This window comes from Sprattus sprattus (genome assembly GCF_963457725.1).
Source record: "Sprattus sprattus genome assembly, chromosome: 3".
In the NCBI taxonomy this organism is placed as follows: domain Eukaryota; kingdom Metazoa; phylum Chordata; class Actinopteri; order Clupeiformes; family Clupeidae; genus Sprattus; species Sprattus sprattus.
In genome coordinates, this window is record NC_137922.1 from 36,439,860 (window position 1) to 36,462,347 (window position 22,488).

Here is a 22,488-nt window from a genome sequence, read left to right on the forward strand (position 1 = left end):
GCTCTTTCAAGGCGGAAATAAACAAGACATCTGAGGAGCAAATCGAATTGAGGCCAAGACGTGGTTTTTATCAAATCCAATTACTTTCTGAGGCAGTGAAATTAGAGCAAGATTATCGTCTTATCCTTTTTTCTAAGTGGAAGAATATAATCGTAACAAATATTTCATTGATGCCAATAATCTTGTGATGGCTTATTTATGGCTTCATTGTGATCATATTCAAACTGCACTCCCAGTTCTTGATATTCAATTACGAGACAACCATACACTCATCAGTCCCCCGGTAGAATACAATACTATCAAATAATACTAAAGTGACGTGACATTTACAACTACAAACAAATGCTCATACCCTTACCTCAGTCCAAATATCATCAAGAGACACACTTGATATACACTATGCTGGGCATGTCAAAACCATTTACAGACATGAGGATACACCCATGCATACACCTCTTCTGACTGACTGACCATGACCAGTAACAGAGATCGGAGCTTCTGACCAACAGGACAGTAACAGGGACAACATGATTTCTCAGAGAATGTGTCAGTATGTCAATGTCAGGAGGTAAGGAGACACTCTCAAAATTGTATGCCCTACCTTTACAGCGCAAAACATGACTACTTACCTGATTCTTTAAGATAATGTTTAATTATAGAAGAGACCCCCTTCGGAGTGACATAGTTTTTCAGTCCTTCCTCCTTGGACGCCATCCCCTCCACTGAACTGACCAAAGGTGTCAAAATGCCTTGGGCCTGGAGCTCCTCATAGAAACTGAAAAATATTTATATAACCTTTTAAACATGTTAATTGACATGGTGTACAGGGCTCATTGGACATGGGTGGGTTCAGGGCCATAAGTATTCCCTATGTGCCTCAAAGAGGCAGTCAAAGTTATGAAATAACAAATATCATTGACGAACAAGTGGTCATCCGCCAGTTCCTAAATGATGGCAGACGATAGATGCCTATCCTAGGCTACATGTGGCTGAGCCAATGGAAAGGGCCTACCTCTGGTGTATCCTTGCATAGTACGGTGTGGCTGTAATGTACTGAGCCCCCAGGTCCACTGTACAGGCAGGGTCTGTGGGGCTTCTGCTCGTTGACATTCTGCCCCCTGCAAAATAAATAATCATTACAGCTTTGGCACATGAAACCCAATTAACTTTGGCCTTATTACAACACCAGAGAGTTTCCCTGAAGTGGATTTCTAAATATAATAGTTTATTTAGGTCTTTGTGAACAAGATGAGTCATGACGACTCTTATTAAGCTATTGGCTATTTTGACTCTCTCAATGCAATCGTTATCAAAAGCAGAAGTTGCATCTCAAATGACATCACAATTGAAAAGACCTTTCAAAACTTTTACTGTTCTGCTTAACCTAAAATGAAAGGCCCTCCGGTTAATTTGGCTACACCTGGTTTGGGGGTTGAAAGTAGCTATAGAGAATCACCTTGTCCTGACCTAGGACAGGCTACAATGTTTCAAGTATTAAGGGACAGTGCAACTAATATTATTGCACAAGCTTGACCTAGAGTTAATTCGTAAGCTATCTCAGGCTGCCTCCAGTGAATGTCTAGACACCCAGACGATTGCAGGTATTTACATTAATTCTCCAGTCTATACATAAGGTTGCCAAACTCTCAGACTGTAAGTCAACCTGCCAGCCAATCACAGTCCCTCAGCGGTTAGCTAACCGGCTGGTGACTAGCTACCCTCCTTTGCCAGAGACATACTAGCGGTTCATACAAACAGCAGTCCCCCCAGCTGGTTCAGTTTACTGCGGATAATCAATCAATTGGCATCACTGTCTCTCTAGTAGGTAGCTGTCCCAATGGCACCACTGTTGTGTAAGCAAGCGAACCACCAAGCTAAAGTAACAGGCATAAGATATGTTAGCTAACATCAGTTAGTTTTGCTGCTGACCTGCTCCACGAGATTTATCCCAGACGACAATTTTACATTTTTGTGGCAGTTCTCTCCGAAGCAGACAAGCGCACACACTGCCAGTGAGGCCGGCTCCTATTATTAGAACACGCGACATTGTTTGTATGTTCAGTGAATGCCTACAAAGTAACTACAGCGCTGGCTCCTTCAGAGTGTTTGAATTCTCGTTCTCATTTCATTTGCCCCTTTAAGAATTATGAAACGCAGTCACTGTGTTGTTGGCCGACCAAAACCTCTATTTGCTTAACGGCTTCTTGTAGACTGCAAACGTACAGCAAAGCATCTGAACACCCATAAAACTGATTTCATGGAAAGCACTTGACTGGAACAGTAGATTTCATTAAAATAATAATCAGGCTTTTAAGTTTAGTAGCCTACCCTATGCAACTGGTCCAGTAAACTACTCCAGCCAGATTAACTTGACCAATGTATCAAAGAGACAAACCACAAATGTAGGCTTTTTATTTCGGTCGGCTCATTCATATAATACATTCTATTTTATGGCTTACAGTTCTCCGATTCAGTCATGTTTTCATCATACAAGTCTTGCCAATGTCTTTGATGTCTGCACAACGTAAGCTACAATAGCCTACGACATTTTTTGGAGAAAGGTCATCTTGTGCGGACAAAACCTTTAGCCCATTCATCATTTTGCCTGAGTCACTGATTAAAAACAGTAATCGAAGAAAAGGTGATCAAAGCACATGATAACCTCCTACTTATTGCCTCTAAGTGTAACTCCTATTTCATCAACAGTCGGCTTCTGACGTTATAAACTACGTGTTTTGCGTAGGACACCGCATGACTAGTCCAGCCCGCAGTTAGGAAGTGGCTTTCAAAGGTTCGTTGGGTAAGTGTTTACATTGAATTAACTACTCTGCTCTTTAAGTTAATTTATAATGAAATTATCGAAAATCAGATGAACCGAAGTAACAACCCTGACGTATCCTCGAAGTGTAGCACAAGGTTTTGGTAAAACGTGTGAGCTTTAGTCTTGTCATATAAAGTTTCAGGGACAATAACAAAGTCTCGTTACCCTGCATAGTTGCATACATATGTAACATTCTGGAGTTATATTAGGTCGTCTGCGCAAATTGGTCCATATTTCGCCACGCAACATTTTAGAACATGTAATGGTACCCGCTTACTAACACAATATGACACATTTGTTACAGTTACCTATGTCTGTATGTTGAGTCTTTAACTGATGCCACATTGTGTTAGCTGCATTAAGATGCTTGCTGAGTAGTAGACTGCTTAAATGGTTTTAGAAATAACCTTTGAAAACTGGATGATTCCTTAAGATCGGATATGCCTTACGTAAACACACAGCATGTACAAATTTCACAGTATAAGATATCCTATTCAAGAGAGGTGTGACCCATGAAATGTACATACAGGAGTATTTAACACAGCAATACATGTCAATGTGGACCTCCAACTGCAAAACAAAACGGTTTATTCAGACAGCATGCTGTCTAATATAACTGAAGAAAGTAGGAATTAGTCCTTGTTTTGATATATTAGAATAGTGTTCAAAATAACTGTCATGAGTTGAAAAATAACTGTCATGAGTTGTTTGCCTATTTGAGGCCTTCGTTCCACCAAATAATGCTTCAGAACAGTGATAGCTTTCAAAAATGAGTGCATTTGAACAAATAGCTTTTATATGAAAAATATACTGATACAAATGACCATAAAAGACACCCACAGGCGCTCATGGGACAGTTAAGTGCTGTGACTTAGTTTGATATTTAGTTTTTGACCTGAAGTCTGTTTTGTGTGCCTACTGTCTCACAGGGTGAAATGGAGTGGTTAGTACTGTGCATCTGCTTCCTCTTCTGTGGCCTATCTCATAGTAAGCCACATGTATTCAAGGACAAGAAAAATGTTGACCCAGAAGTCAACATGAACATTGTAAGTAATACAAAAGCTATACGATTATTTACTGTCATGATTTAGCACTAGTGAATATTTGTTGCTGAATATCTCATACTTATACAGATATATGTAGTTTTCATGTACTTATAAAATGCTTAATGGTATTGACAAAAGGAGAGGAAGAGCAACATAATGATTGTATAAAAAGAATATAACCATTAGGATACTTAGTTATACATAGACATAATAAACACAGAAGCAAGCAGTTTCATTTCCCATTTTGGGAGGTTCACGTGAGAACTGAATCACAGAGGCAGATATGTACTGTGTTGCAAACACCGAACTCTGCTCCCATTGCCTGCATGTAAGGATCCGGCATGCCTCATGATAAGAGTGGGTGTGCGTTGAGTTCATGTCACCCGGAAAAGTACTATTTGAGTTGGCCAATATGAACAAATATTTTAACGTATGTGTCAGCAATCAGGCCACATGGTATTTTCAAAGGTTACCGAGTTCAGACCTCGTGGAAAAGTCATTAGACACAGAAGTCATGACAAAAATATCAACAATTTGTTGTTGAACGGTCACTGCAGACCATTGCAGATACAGATTCAGGTGTTCAGATGAATCAGTCCCTCTTCATTTAAATGTTCTTAGACGCATTCTGCTTAAGCCATTCATTAATTGAAGGTTTAGTACAGTGTACTTCACATGTAAGTACAGATGTCACTCACGTCAACTCTAACCCTCATCCAAATCCTATCCACCATTGAAATGGTATCTTTCCTATCTAAGAAATATATTACATTTGATTGACGAACATGGTAACATAGTAAGTTTAACAGGTCTCTAGTTATAATAATAGTATTTCAGTGAAAACACTGTTTAAAGCAAAGGAATAGATTACATTTCCTATAGGGCTGTATTTGTTTTAATCCTAGCCCTAAACACACACACTCTCCTGTAAGATTTGCGAAGTGTTAATGGATGTCGTCAGGTTTTGTTGTCAAGATAGCCCACCTCAGTGGAAGTTGAAATGCTTGACAGGGTTGCTGATAAAGCAGACTTTTTACCACCAGAAAAGCACACAAGATAAGCACAGCGTCTGTGGTTTTGTATGCTCTTGGTATAATCCAATCATTTGGGCATTCAGTGGGTATTTGAAGAGGGAGGTAGATTAAAAACAATTATATCATTGTGATAAAACTCTTGTTAGCAGTCAGTTTAAAAAGCTGTGTAAAAGCAGGCTACCTATGACCGTATAATCCCTTCAGCCCTGCCACTAGAGATCAGTCATAGAAGTTGTGTTTGGTAGCTGTTCTTGCCTTATTGTAGTGGTTACCTTACTTCTTATGGCAGGTCCCCCTTTGACAATGAAAAATACCACAGTGTTAAGAATGAGATGCTCATATAGACAATTACCTTTTTTAAATAATAATAATAATTAAAAAAAACAGATGCCCATCAGCTTTTGCATAGATTTCCTTACACATATATTTTACATTTGAACAGCTAACATTTTCAATTTAATTTCAGTTATCAGTTAAACCTAAATATTCAGATCAGAGCTTCTATTTAAAACAGATGTGGTTCAAATATGTTTTTATGATTGGCTGTGTATCTTTCTGTGGCTGTGTGCTCTTTTGATTGGTTCATGTTAGGGGCATGTCCGTTGTATAAGTAATAAGGCTATCTATCCCTTCTAACATATAGGCTAAACGGTAAACCTTGACCATATTGTATAAGTACAAAGTAGGCTATGAACACTTCACCAAATATGTTACAGGCTGCTATGCTGGAAGTATATGGCAGTAGTTGGTTGCTCAGGGTTCTTGTTCGTTTTTTTTTGTTGCTCTCAACGTGTACTGTCCTTTCTATAACTCCATGTCCCCCCCCCACACACACACACTATGGGAACCACTGCCTTACTGGCTTCTGTCACAGTGGCTCATACAGGCAGTGGGAAGAAAGGAAGAGAGAGGGAGACAAAAGAGAGAGCATGATAGAAAAACTAGGTAAGAACCTAGACACCCTCCCTCCTTCTTCTTCCTATACCCTTGGACCTCTCTCTCTCACACCCTTTCTCTTTCATTGTCTTTCTCTCTCTCTCTCACACACTCTCTCTCTCACTCTCTCCCCTCTATGTCTCTCTCTTGCTCTCTCTATCCCCTATGTCTCTCTCTTGCTCTCTCTCACTCTCTCTCTCCTCTATGTCTCTCTCTTGCTCTCTCTCACTCTCTCTCTCCCCTATGTCTCTCTCTTGCTCTCTCTCTCCTCTATGTCTCTCTCTTGCTCTGTCTCTCCTCTATGTCTCTCTCTCATTCTCTCTCACTCCCCCCTCTCTCCTCTCATCCCCTCCACTGCTAATGTGTATTGAGGCAGCAGCGGATTTATCCTTAAAGCCTAATTTATACTTCTGCATCCCTCTCCGTCCTCGAAAAAAAAATGGGCGGGCGGGGGCAGGCGGTTGATTCAGAAAAAATTGAACGTACTGGTCGGGCTTACATACTACTCCGACGGCTATGCGTCCTAAAGCCTATTCAACCTATTCAACGCCAGACCGCTGGGTGCGGTAACTACTGTTTGTCGAGCCCGTAGCTACCACATAACCTCTTTATTGGAAGTCATTGATTGTTTTTCCTCCCAACTGTCACTGACATGACACGGATGCTGCCTCAAGACCTGTCGGGCAGGTGCAGTCACATGGGCCTTGGAGACATGTAGCACAGTCAATACTACCATGTCTAATGCTATATATTCACCTGAGTAGGCAAATGTATCTCCATCGTGGTGGTCATTTTTTTGTGAAAAACATTGCGATTTATAACAAAACGATATGCTTATCTACATACAATACAGAAACTATTATAAAACGATCCAATAAAATGAATACGTTCTTATTTTCTTTGGTATTTTTGTCACATTCATACTGCAATGATCGCTGGGTAACCTTTGAATAACTACAACGCTATGACAATGCACTCATTGGCCACGAGACGGTTGCCCTTGTCAAAAAGTGGTAACGTGAATGTGTCACTATGAAACAAAGCATGCACACTTCGAACAAAATTACCCCCCAAACTCTGAGGACAGGGCCAGAAAAATAAACCCACTGTATTCATCATACATCATACATCATACATCATGCAGTGTTATAGTTATATCAGACACACAGCAAGAACATGCATACCTCAACATACAGTTGTGGGACTGCGATTTCAACCATGAATATGTTGAAAAACACATACATTAGCACACTTACTAATGATCATCTGCCAGGCTCTCACACACGAAAAGTTGATTCCAAAACTCTCGAATTTAAGACAGAGTGGACTGACAAGTAGGCTATGCATTTGTGCTGCTTGTGGGCAGGACAAAACCGATGGGTTTAATCTGCAACGAGACGGTTGCCCTTGTCAAAAGTGTTAGCGTGAAACGTCACTATAAAACAAAGCATGCACACTTCGAACAGAAATACCCGTAGAACTATGAAGTAAGGGGCAGAAAATTAAACCCACTGCAGTCTTCATACCAATCCACATGCAGTGTTATAGTTATATCAGAAACACAACAAGAGAATGCATGCACATGCCAATAAACATTATTCTGATTCTGATACCTCAACATACAGTTGTGAGACTGCCTTTTCAACCATGAATATAATGAAAAACACATACAGGAGCACACTCACTTATTATCCTCTGCCTGGACACCTTTAATGCCCAATTTTCAAGAAGACGATCTTAGAGAAATCGTTGTGTGTGTGGTAGTCGTTTATTGTATACATTCCTCCTCCCGGGAATCCTCACAACAGCGAATGATGGCAACTAACAGACAATGGTTGATGGTGGAGCTGCTGGACTAGTTTGAGTTATAAGCTGAGGACGTGCTTGTAGCGATTTGAGCGACAACTACAACAACAACAGAACAGGAGACAGGTGGTACGTACGTTTACTAGATTTTCCGCTAAATCAAGCGTTAGCGTATTCACAATAACTCTCAAAAGTGTGCTGCTAATAAGTACAACGTTGTCGTGCCGATTATGCTCTCACACGCCACCCTCATTGAGGCAAAAGTAATGTTTGACTCAAATGTCTTTCACTGCCGTTTTATGTAAAGTCAGTCATTCTAAATAGGTTCTACACATACATGAAATACATTTCCTATTTAATAGATGCAAAGTAATTATGCTGCCAGCATTACTCCGTAGCAAATTACGTTAGATGTCAGTTGAAGCTGGTTGGAGAAGGCACTTTCAACACCGAGCCACCAGCCAAGAGACCAACAGTGGTCGGGAGAAATGTACTTTTCGAGGGTTTATATAAAATACGGTAGCCTAATGCTGCATGCTGTGCAGCTTTGTAGTTGACCAAAGTCGTACTAAAACATTTTGACAGAAAACAGGAAATGTGAGGTCCTGACATGTGTGAATCCGGAAATGGTGTTGTTTGGAAATGATGTCGTAAACTGGCCAATCACAGCCAAGGGGGTCTCCGACTCTCTCCGTCTCTTTAAGAAAAGTTAGAAAAAAGCGTTTGTCTCCGACCAGCTCTCCGACGGCTCTCCGACGGGTCGGATGGGCGGCAACACCTGGGTGAAGGTGTTACCAAGGCGTGCCAAGGCGTGCCAAAGTGTCCCTCTACGACCAAATCGGAGAGAATCGTAGAAGTATAAAAATGCCTTAAGTGGCATCCACCACAGTGTGCCGACTAGCAGCCCAGGGGGTAGAGCCAAACTGTCTTTAATTATGCATGGGAGAGATTGCATGGCAGCGCTGGAACCAACAAGCTTGCACATTTCCCTTTGAAGTTTCTGATTTGAATTTATATTGTACTGAAGGTGGCGGCAGTGGTGGTGGTGTGTGTGTATGTCTGTAAGGGGGAGGCAGTGTATGTGTGTTTATGTCTGTGTGTGTCTGTGTGTAAGGGGGAGGCAGTGTGTATGTGTCTATGTGTAAAGTGGAGGCAGTGTCTTGGTGTGTTTGGTGTGTGAGTTAAATCCAGCTGAAATAAATGTATTCTCAACGGCATGCACCACTAATGGTTAGGTGGCAGAATGAAAGTCGAGGTGAAGCTTCCTGTTTTAAATGCAGCTCCAACCAGTACAACATTGAATTCATTGGTGTTATTTTAAGCGGGGACCAAGTACACACACAGACCTGGTTACATTCAAAGAGTCTGCACGCACATAACTGTAGTTTTTGACACATTATTTCTTAGTCTCAGCACTCTCAGTGGACCCTGCACTATATGGACATTACGTCTTGATGAATTATTTCAGATCTCAGAAGATTGAATAATAAACCCAATAAGTGATGAGGGTTATGGCGGATAGAATTTAATCTGACATGCATGATAGTGTTTGCGTTGATCTCTTACTTTTGCATCATGGTTGACAAAGTGGAATAAGAAAAGATTTTTATTTTATTCCCTTCTCTTTCTGCCCCCCCCCCCCCCTCAGAGTGAGATTGTGAGACACTGGGGCTTCCCTGCTGAGGAGTACGAGGTGGTCACTGAAGATGGCTACATCCTGAGTGTCAACAGGATCCCACACGGCATCAACAGCAAAAATGGAGACGGTATGTTTATGCATGCATGAGATTGTGTGTGCGTTTTAGGTTGGTTCTGAATGTGTGTGTATGTTTTTGTGCACAGAATGTGTGAATGTGTAAATATTTGAGGAGGTCTCTTGTGTTTTAAGAGGGTGTTTTAGTGTGTGTATGAGCAGTGAGTGAAAAGGGTATTGACGTGAATGTGCATGTATGGATTTGTCTATGTGAGGAGCTCATTAGCATGAATAGTTAATGGTGGAGCTGTTAGCACTGCACTGATGCTGTCACTGGAAAGAAAGAGATCTCCTGGTCATGTAACAGGATATTGGTAGTGTGTGTGTGTCTCTGTGTGTGTGTCTGTGTGTGTGTGTGTGTGTGTGTGTGTGTGTGTGTGTGTGTGTGTGTGTGTGTGTGTGTGTGTGTGTGTGTGTGTGTGTGTGTGTGTGTGTGTGTGTGTGTGTATAGCATTGCCAGCTCACAGACGAGCCAACACACTCACACTCATGTACAGGCTCAGCAGATGACGGTCTGACAGAGAAGAAATTATCCGCTTTGTCTGTGCTGATACTCCATGTTAAATGCCTGCCCTGTTGACCAGTTCTTTCAAAGGCTGTAAACAGAAAATGAACAGTATGTTTAGAGGTTTTGTGTTTAAATCAATCCAGAAACAGGACAAAGAACGAAAGGAAGGATTTAGATACATTAAGCTTACACTGATTTAAAGAATATTACCTAATATGTGTGAGTAACATTAGGGGCCCTATCTTGCCGATCAGAAACGCAAGTAGGACGGGGCCAAACGCAAGTAGCTGTGTGGGCGGCTCTATGGCGCAGTTCCTATTTTAACGGCGGAAAAAACACACTTGCGTCCAGCGCCAGTGGTGTCAAAAGGGTTGGTCCGAAGGAGGTTACTCAGCCATAGGTGTGGTTTGGGCGTAATATGCAATAAACCAATCCGAGCGTCATCTCACATTCCCTTTAAGAGCGAGGAGTGCATAGTCCATGGGCTAGGTGCACGAAATACTTAGTGTGGGCTGTTTGTTTCCTGTTTAGCCAGGTGTGTTTGAACCTGCCACTATTCTGAATGTAATAAATACTTAGTGTGGGCTGTTTGTTTCCTGTTTAGCCAGGTGTGTTTGAACCTGCCACTATTCTGAATGTAATTAGTGTCTACAAGTCCTTCTTTATCGTAATGCTGATTCACTAGGTGCAACACCTAACCAGGTCCGTGTAGACGCTAATTACATTCAGAATAGCGGCAGGTTCAAATACACCTGGCTAAACAGGAAACAAACTGCCCACACTGAGTATTTCGTGCACCTAGCCTATAGCGGCTTGTTATTTTGATGGCGGAATTACCGGAAAAGTTCACAGCCGAGGAGACCGACGTGAGATTTACACCATTTTTTTGGCAAGCCATATATAATTACAAGGAAAATAAAGTATTTACCACTTGAGGAAATCATTGTGATATCCATATCCAATATATTTTAAAAATAGGCATACATCTAGCGTAGCCTACACATTGACCCAAATGATTCAGGTTAATTGAAGCTGCGTGACATTTTATTTATTGTATGGCTTTGCAAAAAGCCGGGAGATAGATATATATGGGGATGCGAGAAACCCTCCAAAAGTAAGCAAAGTCAACCAAGCATGTCAAGATATTGCCGTGATTGTTTCTGCAACGGTGCACCCGAAAACGTTGCCGAAAACGCTATAATGACGTTCGGAGACGTGGGACATCCAAGCTGGAAGGTAACACACGTTCTCGTGGCTTCACGGGAGGTGGATCTGCCTCGACCCAGGATCTGACGGCAGCAGAGGACATCGCCACGTCTACCCTCACGCCTGAGAGCGTGCAGGGATTTGGGGGCATGGAAATCGGCACCCAAGCCAGTGCACCAGCTGACCAAACCCAAGGTACATAAATAAAGTCCACATACACAGAGATGAGTTTACAAGATTTATAATAATACTGGCATTAAATAAATGCAACAAAGCCATACAATAAATCAAATGTCACGCAGCTTCAATTAACCTGAATCATTTGGGTCAATTGTGTACGCTAGATGTATGCCTAGTTTTAAAATGTCTTGGATACGGATATCACAATGATTTCCTCATGTGGTAAATACTTTATTTTCCTTGTAATTATATATGGCTTGCCAAACAATTGGTGTAAATCTCTCGTGAAGACGACAGAAGTAAAGTGTAGCCTATAGGTCCTATGTGCGGGCAAGCACATGCGCCCTTAAAATAGCGTTCTGAATACGCGTTACAGACTTTAGTCATTGCGCCTCTGACATTAGACCAGCTTTTTTTGTGGTCAATGGCGCACGGCGCACGGCGTTGTTTTGAAACTGCAAAATACCACTTGCGCCAGAGAAACGCCTTCTCTGTTCCGCCCCCGCCCATGTCGACGCAAGTTCATTTCGAAGCGCGCCTCTGGAGAGAAAATCGCGCTGTGCGCCGGGTGCAAGATAGGAATGATACATGCGTCGGTGACAATGTCAATTGCGCTGGGTGCAAGATAGGGCCCTTGGTCTCACTGACATGCATGTAGATGGATCCAAGAGGAAAGTTACTGTAGTGTACTTGGGAGAGTATTTGTGAAAAATTATATGTTTGTGGCGTGAGTAGTATCTGTCAGTGATTGTGAAATGCAGCCCACAAATAGCTAGCCTGGGTTCATGGTCTGAGGGTATGGAAAACCTGCAATGGGCGCGAGTAGCAAACCATGAACAGAACACAACTTAAGGGTTGCACCAGAGGTGTGACCTCGCACAATATCCACTCACTCTGTGTTTTCATTGCGATGGCAAAGGAGAAATGACAGTTGTTGCGCATAAAGACCGGGTTGGCTTGATATCACATTTTTCCTTTCTCCTTTCTCTTCTCCTTTTTTCTTAATTTAATTTATTTGTTCCATGCTACAGTTCCTATAGTCCATTTCACTCGAAAAGTCTAGAACCCAGAATTCGGAACTCGCAAATCCACCTTGGCCTGGTCTGAGCTTTCTCCTCACTTGGATATCCCAGTTTCCAAGCTCTCAAGTTACTTGGAACACAACCTGTAATGAACAGGCACAAGTTTCTTCATACTTGCCATAGCGGGACTAAAGGTCTGTTAGAGAATATCTCGGAGGCATTCAAGTTAAGGTCAATGTTGCAATTACAATTAATCAAAGTGAAAGAATGGTAGATTCTATACATTTATACCATCATGCATAGATTATAATTAGGCTCAGGTATGAGGTTGTGCAAGTGTTTTCTATCTCTGCTGCAGACATTGGTAGAGGTGAATGCAGTGTTTATTGTCTTTTTGTGGTCTACATTTAGGTTTGTAAGTTGTGTTCAGTTATTGTCTTTTGGAAAGTTAACTTTTTTTCAGTACTATCCAAACATAAGCGTGCTTCATGAAGGCAAATAGATCCGAATATTGGTCTTGATTGAAGCGAGTTGCGGGGTTTGACTTCCAATTAACCCCATAACTGTAGTCCTGCCGTCAACAGTGGCAGTGTTACCTAAATGCAGATACAGCATCTTTGGTTACCGCAGACGGAAACAGATAATGGTTTAGGAGCTGTGTGGGTGTTTGAAACCATGAACTGAACTGATTTGAGGTAGATAGCATATGAGAAGTGACACAGTGTTTAAGAATGACACACGTACGTTGCATTCTGATATTAAATTGATTGATTGATTGAAAGAGGGGGCATGTAGAGTGGACAACACAAGCACCTGGATCAATATCCTCAGCTTCAACAGCCCTCGTCTCTCTGTTCTTATGTCTCGTTCAGTTTCCTGTTCCCTGTGTCATTTTACGGTAATTTGGCTAGAGGTTAGGGGACTGGTGGGGAGAAGCTGTCTGGTCGCTTCACCCTCCTTATCCAGGTGCTGTATGTGAGTGGAGATCCCCACATGGTACTGGTGCCTTGTCTCTGGGTCCTTTTAGATAAACGAGAGAACACCATGTCCTTATTTCAGTGTGTACTTACCCTAAATACTAACCCTAAGTGAAAAATAATACTAAGTACTCATTTACACTATATAACATGTTACTTACCCTGACTAAACCTAACCCTTACTATAGCCTTATACACGTTGTAGTAAAATGTACTAATTTAAAGAACACAGTGTACTCATTAATAAGTTAAGCAAGAAGTACACAGTCTTTAAGCATACTTGATATGACATGGAGCTGAATCTTTTCCCCTCTGGCTCGGCTGCTCTTTGCTCCGGGGGAGGGTTGTTCTATTAGCCAGTCTCCCATGGCGTGTGCGAGCATCTCTCTCAACTATGGTAATGGGGATCTTTCCAGGTCGGCACTGTGCACTTCCAATGACCCTGAGAGTTTATGCAAACGGTAAAATTATCAGTGTTATGTTGCCCGGGTTGTTATGGAGATTGGGTCTTTTAATATGCTGCTTCATCAGCCAGACAAGGGATTCAGCATCAAAAAGAGAAAGAGAGAGGTTGTGTGTGTGTGTGTGTGTGTGTGTGTGTGTGTGTGTGTGTGTGTGTGTGTGTGTGTTTGTGTGTGTGCTAATGTGTTTGTGTGTGTGTGTGTGTGTGTGTGTGTGTGTGTGTGTGTGTGTGTGTGTGTGTGTATGTATGCCTGTATGCAGAGGCCTGTGGGGGTTTCAATAGGCCAGTAAGTGTGTTCTGATATTTGATGAATAAATAAAGAATCATCAAGCTGTTTGTTTCATACAGTTTTGTACTATTTGTGTGTGTGTGTGTGTGTGTGTGTGTGTGTGTGTTTGTGTTTGTGCATGTATGTCTGTGTCTGTAGAGAAGATGGATTTGTTTGTCTGTCTGTAGGCATGCATATGTATGTGTATACGTACAGACGTGTGAGAGAGAGAGAAAATGTGTATGCGTTTGCGGAGGCTTGCTGACTGGATTTCTTTAGTTGTACATAGGAAAAGATGTTAATGTTCTTTTGCTAGTAGTTGGGGACTTCCCTAAGCGACCAATCCTCTAATTGTCACACGCAAGTACCCAACAACCAAGCCTAAGTATTATAACAATACAGTGCACTACAACCATCATACCGATACTTATAAGTACTTAACAACAACATCAACAAAGATGCCTTAATGAGCATTACACTGGGGTTGTCAAGTGTGCACCTTCCTTCATTAGTGTTGTGTTGAATTAGGCCCATGACACCAGAAGGCTCAACAGTGGTGTCTGGCAGATGCATATCATTTCCTGCTGTTCCACTTCCACCAGTCTCTCAGGATGAGCTCTGCACACACACACACACACACACACACACACACACACACACACACACACACACACACACACACACACACACACACACACACACACACACACACACACACACACACACACACACTCACTCAAATGTACATGGTACACACTCTGACTTTGAATGGTCTGTGTTCCTCTTTTCCTAGTTGGTGTTCGTGTTCTCTGAGTCTAATAAAGAACACACTCAAACTAAAGAAAGGACATTTTTTATTACAGACATCACAGACACACTACGTGTCAGACTACATATCCCATGAGCAGTCACACAATCGGCAGTGGAAGAATGGAGTAGTTAACTCTTAAGTCTAAATTCTCACCACCATCCTCTGATCAAGTCTAGAGGGTACTAGTAGCTTGTGTGTGTGTGTGTGTGTGTGTGTGTGTGTGTGTGTGTGTGTGTGTGTGTCTGTGTCTGTGTCTGTGTCTGTGTCTGTGTCTGTGTCTGTGTCTGTGTCTGTGTCTGTGTCTGTGTCTGTGTGTCTGTGTGTCTGTCCTGTTTCTAACTCACATGGATTACAAAGGCCCCCGAAAGAAAGACAGGGCAGGCAACCAATAAGCCGACAACAATCCTTACTTCTTTAGCACCTGATTGCTTCAGCAGGTGCTCCCTCTGCTGGGCAGTATTAGTCATTGCAATTTCAAATGAAACATTACATCATCTGAAATGTTGGTGTGATTGGACACCTGATATAGATACAGGAGACAGTCAGGAGTTTGCCATGGCTGTCTGTATACAGATTGTTTTCTCCTACGATATTCATCCATGTATTATATATTATATATTAAACAACAGATCTTCTGTAGCAGATAATGACAGGAATGAGTCACAGTCATAGTCCCACATGTGATGTTATTATTACTGACTATGCCTATCCTATGTAATGCAAGTGTCTGTTTCAAAGAGAGGTTACTTGGTGCCGCTGTGTTCCCTGTCACATTTGATTACAACATCAAAAAACGGCACATTTTCCTTTTGAGTTTGCTGCTCATTCATGTTGCTACAGTGACCTGAGAGTTCAAACCATTATTTGAAGTGTTCTCACTCAACCATTGTGAGGCTTACTCAGGAATTGATATATTTTCTTTAAATCCTTTTTATTTTCTCTGAGTGATATATTTGATTGAAATCCTCCTGATTTCTCTGATGACACGATTCATATCATCCCTCTGAAAGCTACATCTCCTTTTGATTTCTGATTTCCACTGACACCTCTGCCATGTTTCCTATGATTTCTCCAAGATCCCAGGCCAGTGGTGTTCCTGCAGCACGGGCTGCTGGCTGCAGGCAGTAACTGGGTAACCAACCTGCCCAACACCAGCCTGGGATTCACGCTGGCCGAGGCAGGCTTCGACGTGTGGATGGGCAACAGCCGGGGAAACACTTGGTCCAGAAAGCATGCTACTCTCACTCCTGACCAGGACAAATACTGGGAATTCAGGTATGGCTGTGCATTTCACTTACACTTACACATACATGATAGATACATACACATACAAGCACACATACAAATACACACATTCTTAATGTGTAATCAACTGCAAAGATCCCAAATACAGTGGTATCGTACAATTCTAGAAGTTATTGTTGTAATTGTGTTTACATCTGTTAACATAATTGTCTTACCACATTAACACACCTCTAATATGTGGTCAAGTGAAAGACCTCCAATTAAGAGAATCCATATCCTGTGGAAACACTGAAGTTGAAAGCTTATTACTAGTAGTTTATTATGATGGGGGTTAACCTAGTCTTTTGGCTACCCAAATCACAATTTAATCATCTCTTTCTGTTTTTCTTTAAATTGTGCTTGTGTAGCTACGATGAGATGGCCAAGAAAGATTTACCTGCGGTCATCAACTTCATCACCAAGTTCACTGGCCAGGAACAGGTCTTCTATGTTGGTCACTCTCAGGGAACTACAATTGGTAATTATTGCCATTAAATAATGCATTTAAATTTTGTGTACACCATTTTTACACCAGTTATACTTAGAATTGCATTTAGCTTTGCACACAAACACCTACAACCCGAAACAAGAAAGTAGTTCCGTGTTCAAGTAGTGCGTGGAAATATTGAAAAAGAGCTTTTGAAAGTCATTTTTGAATGCCATTTTACCAAGAAAAACTGCACACTGCACTTCTAAACTAAACACAACTTTTCCTTTGCAAAACTCTTCTCCCTGGAGCTTCTTGAGTCCCTTTTTTCTTTGAGCAGCGGGTTTCAGTGTCATGGTGCTAGACTCTCTAATCTGCTCGTACCACAGACCATCCTCATAATGATCGAGTCTGAGTTCCTCCTCTCTAATGTCCCTCTTCTAATCATCACTCTCATTGTCTGGAGCCTGTGTGGCCTTGCACTGATTAGCTTTCATGTCCCCGTGTGCCTCAGGGACATATTGGTACTCCCCCATTGTTTACGAGCCATAATATTTTAAGTCTTAATATGGGCTTTGATCTACGTTTTTGCTTCTTGTAAAGCTTGAGTCTGCATTTGAAATACTGTACACAGAGGTTAAATAAAACACATTCATACATAGTAAAATACTGGATAAATATGAAACATGTATTTATATTCATCTTGTAGGGACTATGTTGTTTTCAGTGGGCAGGATCAGATGAGTTGTGTCATGTTGTTGCCATTATTTTCTGCCTAGCCTTCATTGCGTTCTCCACCATGCCTGAGCTGGCGAGTAAAATCAAGATGTTCTTTGCTCTGGCTCCTGTGGCCACGGTGAAGTTCACTGACAGCCCCATGACCAAGCTGTCCGTCTTCCCAGAGTTCCTCATTTGGGTGAGTGGCATGTCAACTATGTGTTTCTCTCCGTCTCTCTTTGTGTGTGTGTGTGTGTGTGTGTGTGTGTGTGTGTGTGTGTGTGTATGTTCAGTCATGACAGTAGAAGAACAATACTGATTCTTGTCAACGCTGTGCTTGGATTTTTTCAGGATATCTTTGGCCGCAAAGACTTCTTCCCTCAAAACGAACTCATCAAGTTTTTTGCCACCAAGTTTTGCAGTAAGCAGCCGCTCAGTGTTCTGTGTGGAAACATCTTCTTCCTGCTCTGCGGCTTCGACGAGAATAATCTCAACATGGTACGGGGTAGAGCCCAGTTTCTCAGTAAACCGTTGTTATTCATCTTGAAACATGCAAAGAAAGCACTCCTAATATTAGCATGTGGTCAAAATATCTTCACGCTGAGATCAGTCCTGGATCAACAAGACCATGTGACTGTCAGCACTTTATTTTTTTTATTGGGTTTTCATGTGTTTTTCATTTCTTTAGACACGGACACCAGTGTACACAACCCACTGTCCTGCCGGAACATCAGTGCAAAACATGGTCCATTGGTCACAGGTAAACAACATCAGTTCAATTGCCAAAGATATGTACGTTTCATGGCATTTTGTGGCATCGAGGGTTTAATAATATTTTGGTGCCTACATTATTTTACTATTGTTGCCAGGGCTTTTGCATTTTACCGGATTCTTGGATGTCATAAAGTGTATTTCATGAACTATGCAACTTTCCACGAAGTCACACAAAAGATAATGTGCCATGTCTCAGGGAAAACATTCACCATTTGATGTAACCTCCATGCCATATTTTTTGAAGCACTGTTAGACATCCCTGGGGTGTTCATAAGAGTCTGTGACGCATGACGTACAGATCGACTCCACCAGTCCTGAACAGCAGCATGTAGAACCGCAGTGCTGAGACCCTCTACAGCACGACACACTTCCCTATACGGAACTGGGGCACACAATGGGTGCGTTAGTATTAGGCCACTTGAAGCGCTTCGAGCATACTCCGGCACTTTGAAGCCGTGTGTTATTTCAGAATGCCATTGGAACTGTAATTCGGTTTTTATCGTAGTGTCACACTTTCAGAACGTTCAGAGTGCACTCCGGGCACTCCAGCTGAAGGGACAGAGTGACAGAGTGACAGAGTGACAGAGTGACAGATTGACAGAGTGACGTCAGTCTAACTGGGTAGATTGGCAGAGGGTGTTTTGGGATAGTATTACTACAACATACTTATCAGCAAGTAACAGATGATAATTAGTCATTCAACAAAATCGCATAAATAGTGTTCATCATCCTCACAGTCATCAAGCTCTTGAATTAAACATAAACCCAATTTCAACACGGCTGTTTGGGTTATGTCCATTTTGATCAGTAAAAAAACCTTTTCAGAGTGCCAGATTGAATTTACGAATACACCCAATGTTCCCAAAGTCTGCATGTGTGTGCACGCACACTCTTTCACACGCATGCACAAATGGATGCCAACACACAATCAGACATAACCACGTGCAGCATGATGTGGACTTCAGACACTCACTCACACACACACTCTCTCTCTCTCTCTCTCTCTCTCTCCCTCTCTTTCTCTGTCTGTCTCTCCCTCTCTCTCTGTCTGTCTCTCTCGCTCTCTCACAAACACACACACACTCTCTCTCTCCCTCTCTCTCTCTGTCTGTCTCTCTCGCTCTCTCACTCACACTCTCTCTCTCTCTCTCCCTCTCTCTCTCTGTCTGTATCTCCCGCTCACTCAGATACACACACACACACTCTCTCCCTCCCTCCCTCTCTCTGTCTATCTCTCTCTCTCACACATACACACACACTCTCTCTCTCTCTCTCTCTCTCTCTCTCTCTCACATACACACACACACACTCTCTCTCTCTTTCTCTCTCTCACACACACACACACACACACACACTGTCTCTCTCTTTCCCTCTCACTCTCACACTCAAACACACACACGTCCCAAACTGTCCCTTTCTCTCTTTTTCTCTCTCACACACACACACATACACAGTTCCACACTGTCTCTTTCTCTCTCTCACACTCACAGACACACCGTCTCTTTCTCTCCCTCTCTCTCTCTATCTCTCTCTCTCATACACACACACACACACACACACACACACACACACACACACACACACACACACACACACTGTCTCAGCGATAAGCTCCAGACTGCAGACGCGCTCCTTTTCTGTTCCCTCACCCACCCCATGCTGTTCCCCAGTGTTCTCGGCAGCCATGCCCTGGCCGAGTGCTTTGATGCTTTTCTCCCCATCAATTTTCTATTCCTTCTCTTTCTTCTCTTTCTTCTCTTTCTTCTCTTCCTCCCGAGACTGTTTGGTACTCTTGAGGTTAAACCCAGAGCGCAACCCCTTCGACAGCCACAGTCCTCACAGAAACTGGCAACCTCATTTTATATTTGATACCTATTTTTCTATTTGACAGAGATGTGTCATAAACAATGTTTACTTTTCTCTTGATGATTTGCAAAATGTCATATCCTCTGTTTCCAAGCTGTGACAAGATAGTTTATTATCCTGCCAACAGTTTGGACACTGCATGCTTTCGAGCCCCCCCCCCCCCCCCAATTCACACTCCAAGCATGAAGAGCGACACACCAGTTTATAAATAATAGTTGTGTGGGTGTCTCTTTCAATCAGGGTAGCACCATACGCTCCTTCTTTTATTAAACCCTGGTGTGCTTGTTTCCACTTCAACTTCTGTTCGAATGTGGAAGATCCATCAAGGCTAGGCGTAAAGACATTTCTAATTTGGCTGGTGAAAAAGCATTGCATCACACAATCTCTCTCACGCACAGAGAACTTTCACAAACACAGTATGGTGTATAAAAAAGGCCTGGGCCATACAGTGACTTGGCAAGTTGAGCATATATAATATCATTGCCAGCAAACTGAACAGACAGGAAGAGTAGCATGTGGTGTTTTGTGCTGTATATGGCCTCACAGTCTCAATGGGATTTTGTATCAAGCTGGAACCCTGCCTTTTATTCCATTTGTAGGTTGATTTCTTTTTCTCAGATTTAAGGGATGTAATTCAGTTTTTTTTTTTTTTTAAGTAATGGTTCAAAGTACTGACAGTGTATGGGCAGGTGTGTGATTGTGTGGGCATGTGTGTGTGTTGAATAAAAGGTGCTTTGTAAAGTATATGAAACTAAAGGATCCCACCGCCGATTCATATCCATAGGGCGTAAAAGGTGGGGAGCTGATGGCTTATGACTATGGCAAAAAAGGAAACATGGTACACTATAACCAGGTAAGCCCATTTCAACCATCCCCAATTTAATCAGTACCATTTTCAATCGGTTCAATCCAATCTTAATTTAAACAGCACAATGCTAGTAGCCTTAGAGTAAGAGTAATCATGTAGCCATGAAGTGTTAAGTTCACTTACAGTTACCAGTCAGCCATTTACCAAAAAAAAGAATTGTCGTAGAATGTGTTTCCAGAAACCAAAGACCATGGTAATTAATAGAGCATTAAATGAGGATGAGCACTAAGGGTAGTAGTTTAGTTAGGAAAAGATGCAAGTACTTATCTTCTGTTGCCTGCAGACCACCCCACCTCACTACAATGTCCAGGACATGAAGGTGCCCACGGCCCTCTGGTCCGGTGGCCACGACACCCTAGCCGACCCCGAGGACGTGGACCTTCTCCTCAAACAGATCCCCAACCTGGTCTTCCACCGCAACATCCCACACTGGGAGCACCTGGACTTCATCTGGGGGCTGGACGCGCCACAGGAGATGTTCGGCGACATGATCAAACTTATGAGGCAGAACCTGTGAAGAGCCACTATGTTATCTTTCTCTTTTACATCTTTTAAAAAAATATATTGTTAGGGCCTCTGTAGAGCTGATCCATGACTGTGCTGAGGAACTTGTCCAAAGGCACTGTGACGTTAAACGTGAGCGTTTATCTCAGTTTGTTTTTTAATTTTTTTTTAATGATCTCAGGTTTGAAGTTTGGAAGCATTACTCGAAAGGGAAGGATGTAGGATATCCACTGTCAGGGAGATTTGTTTTATGTGTGAGTGTTTCCCTGTTATACAAACACGGCTCATGTTAAATGTCCGTCTGTCTGTTCATTTCTTGTCTGAGCCACAATATCCTGCAGCTGGTGAAAGTGCAGTGGGAGGTTTAAAAGCTACGTCCTTCAGTCTGAGTAGTGATGGTAGCCATTCTTGCCTTACCCCCCTTTTCTCTCAGAAATGCACTTTGACCGCCTAAGTTAGTATTACATGATGCTCTGAGCATATTATACACTGTAGCTAATGATTACTTTTTATTTGTTTTTAACCACTACCATAGGAATATATCAGATCAATAGGTCATGCCATTTGCTACCTCTGTTGGCCCGTGCTTTTAACAACTTTTTTAAATTTGACTTTCCATGTACACTCTGTACAGTTCTCATGTAAAGATGAATGCTGCATTATACTCTCATGTTCATTCAAAACATTTGATTACAATGCTGATCAATGCTGTCTCATTACTCATGAATATAATAAACATTTACTTTACGTCATTTGAAGTCTGAAAACATTCTTTATTGAGGCTTAAGACATACAACATAAAGCAATTCACATACACGGAACACTTCCTTCTAAGCAAAATTGGTTATAAAATAAATAGAAATAATGTACAAGGTGCGAAAGCAATTGGGTCAATATTGCAACATAACCCCTGTCATTTTTATGATGCAAACCTATAATTATGGACAATAAAGATAATGTGTATAAAAAAACACAGTAGAAATTGAAAATGAAAAACAGTGTAAAAGCAATTATGTGCAGCACTTACAACACTTTACTGTGATACTGTGAAATTCTAATCTAGTGAGGTGAAAGAACCAACATTGATGTGACATTCCTTGTAACAGTTGATGTGCCCAAGAACTTTAGCATTTCTTAACATTCCGGTTGTCCTGGTGGGGTGTTCCAAGTATGTGGTTAAGTGACAAATCTAGGTCAATTAAAATTAAGCCAAAGGG

The 22,488-nt window shown here is 41.9% G+C and overlaps 2 protein-coding genes across 3 annotated transcripts in view; one reads left to right on the plus strand and one right to left on the minus strand.

Annotated features, from left to right (window-relative positions):
* Positions 1-2,124, minus strand: part of rnls (renalase, FAD-dependent amine oxidase) — a 53,735-nt gene extending 51,611 nt beyond the window's left edge. For both annotated transcript variants that reach the window (XM_080834998.1, XM_080834997.1), the window contains exons 1-3: positions 1,930-2,124; positions 1,013-1,118; positions 630-775 (exon numbers count right to left, since the gene is read on the minus strand). In XM_080834998.1, coding sequence (XP_080691124.1) covers positions 630-775; positions 1,013-1,118; positions 1,930-2,047 — 370 coding nt within the window. In that variant the 5' untranslated portion in view covers positions 2,048-2,124. The remainder of the gene's footprint in view (positions 1-629; positions 776-1,012; positions 1,119-1,929) is intronic.
* Positions 2,125-2,769: 645 nt separating this feature from the next.
* On the plus strand, positions 2,770-21,982 carry lipf (lipase, gastric). The gene is made up of 10 exons (XM_080833818.1): positions 2,770-2,800; positions 3,751-3,867; positions 9,292-9,409; positions 15,908-16,106; positions 16,484-16,593; positions 17,322-17,458; positions 17,611-17,757; positions 17,948-18,019; positions 20,684-20,752; positions 21,051-21,982. Exons 2-10 carry the CDS (start codon positions 3,757-3,759, stop codon positions 21,282-21,284), a joined length of 1,197 nt encoding a protein of 398 aa, XP_080689944.1. The 5' UTR covers positions 2,770-2,800; positions 3,751-3,756; the 3' UTR covers positions 21,285-21,982.
* Positions 21,983-22,488: the final 506 nt, after the last annotated feature.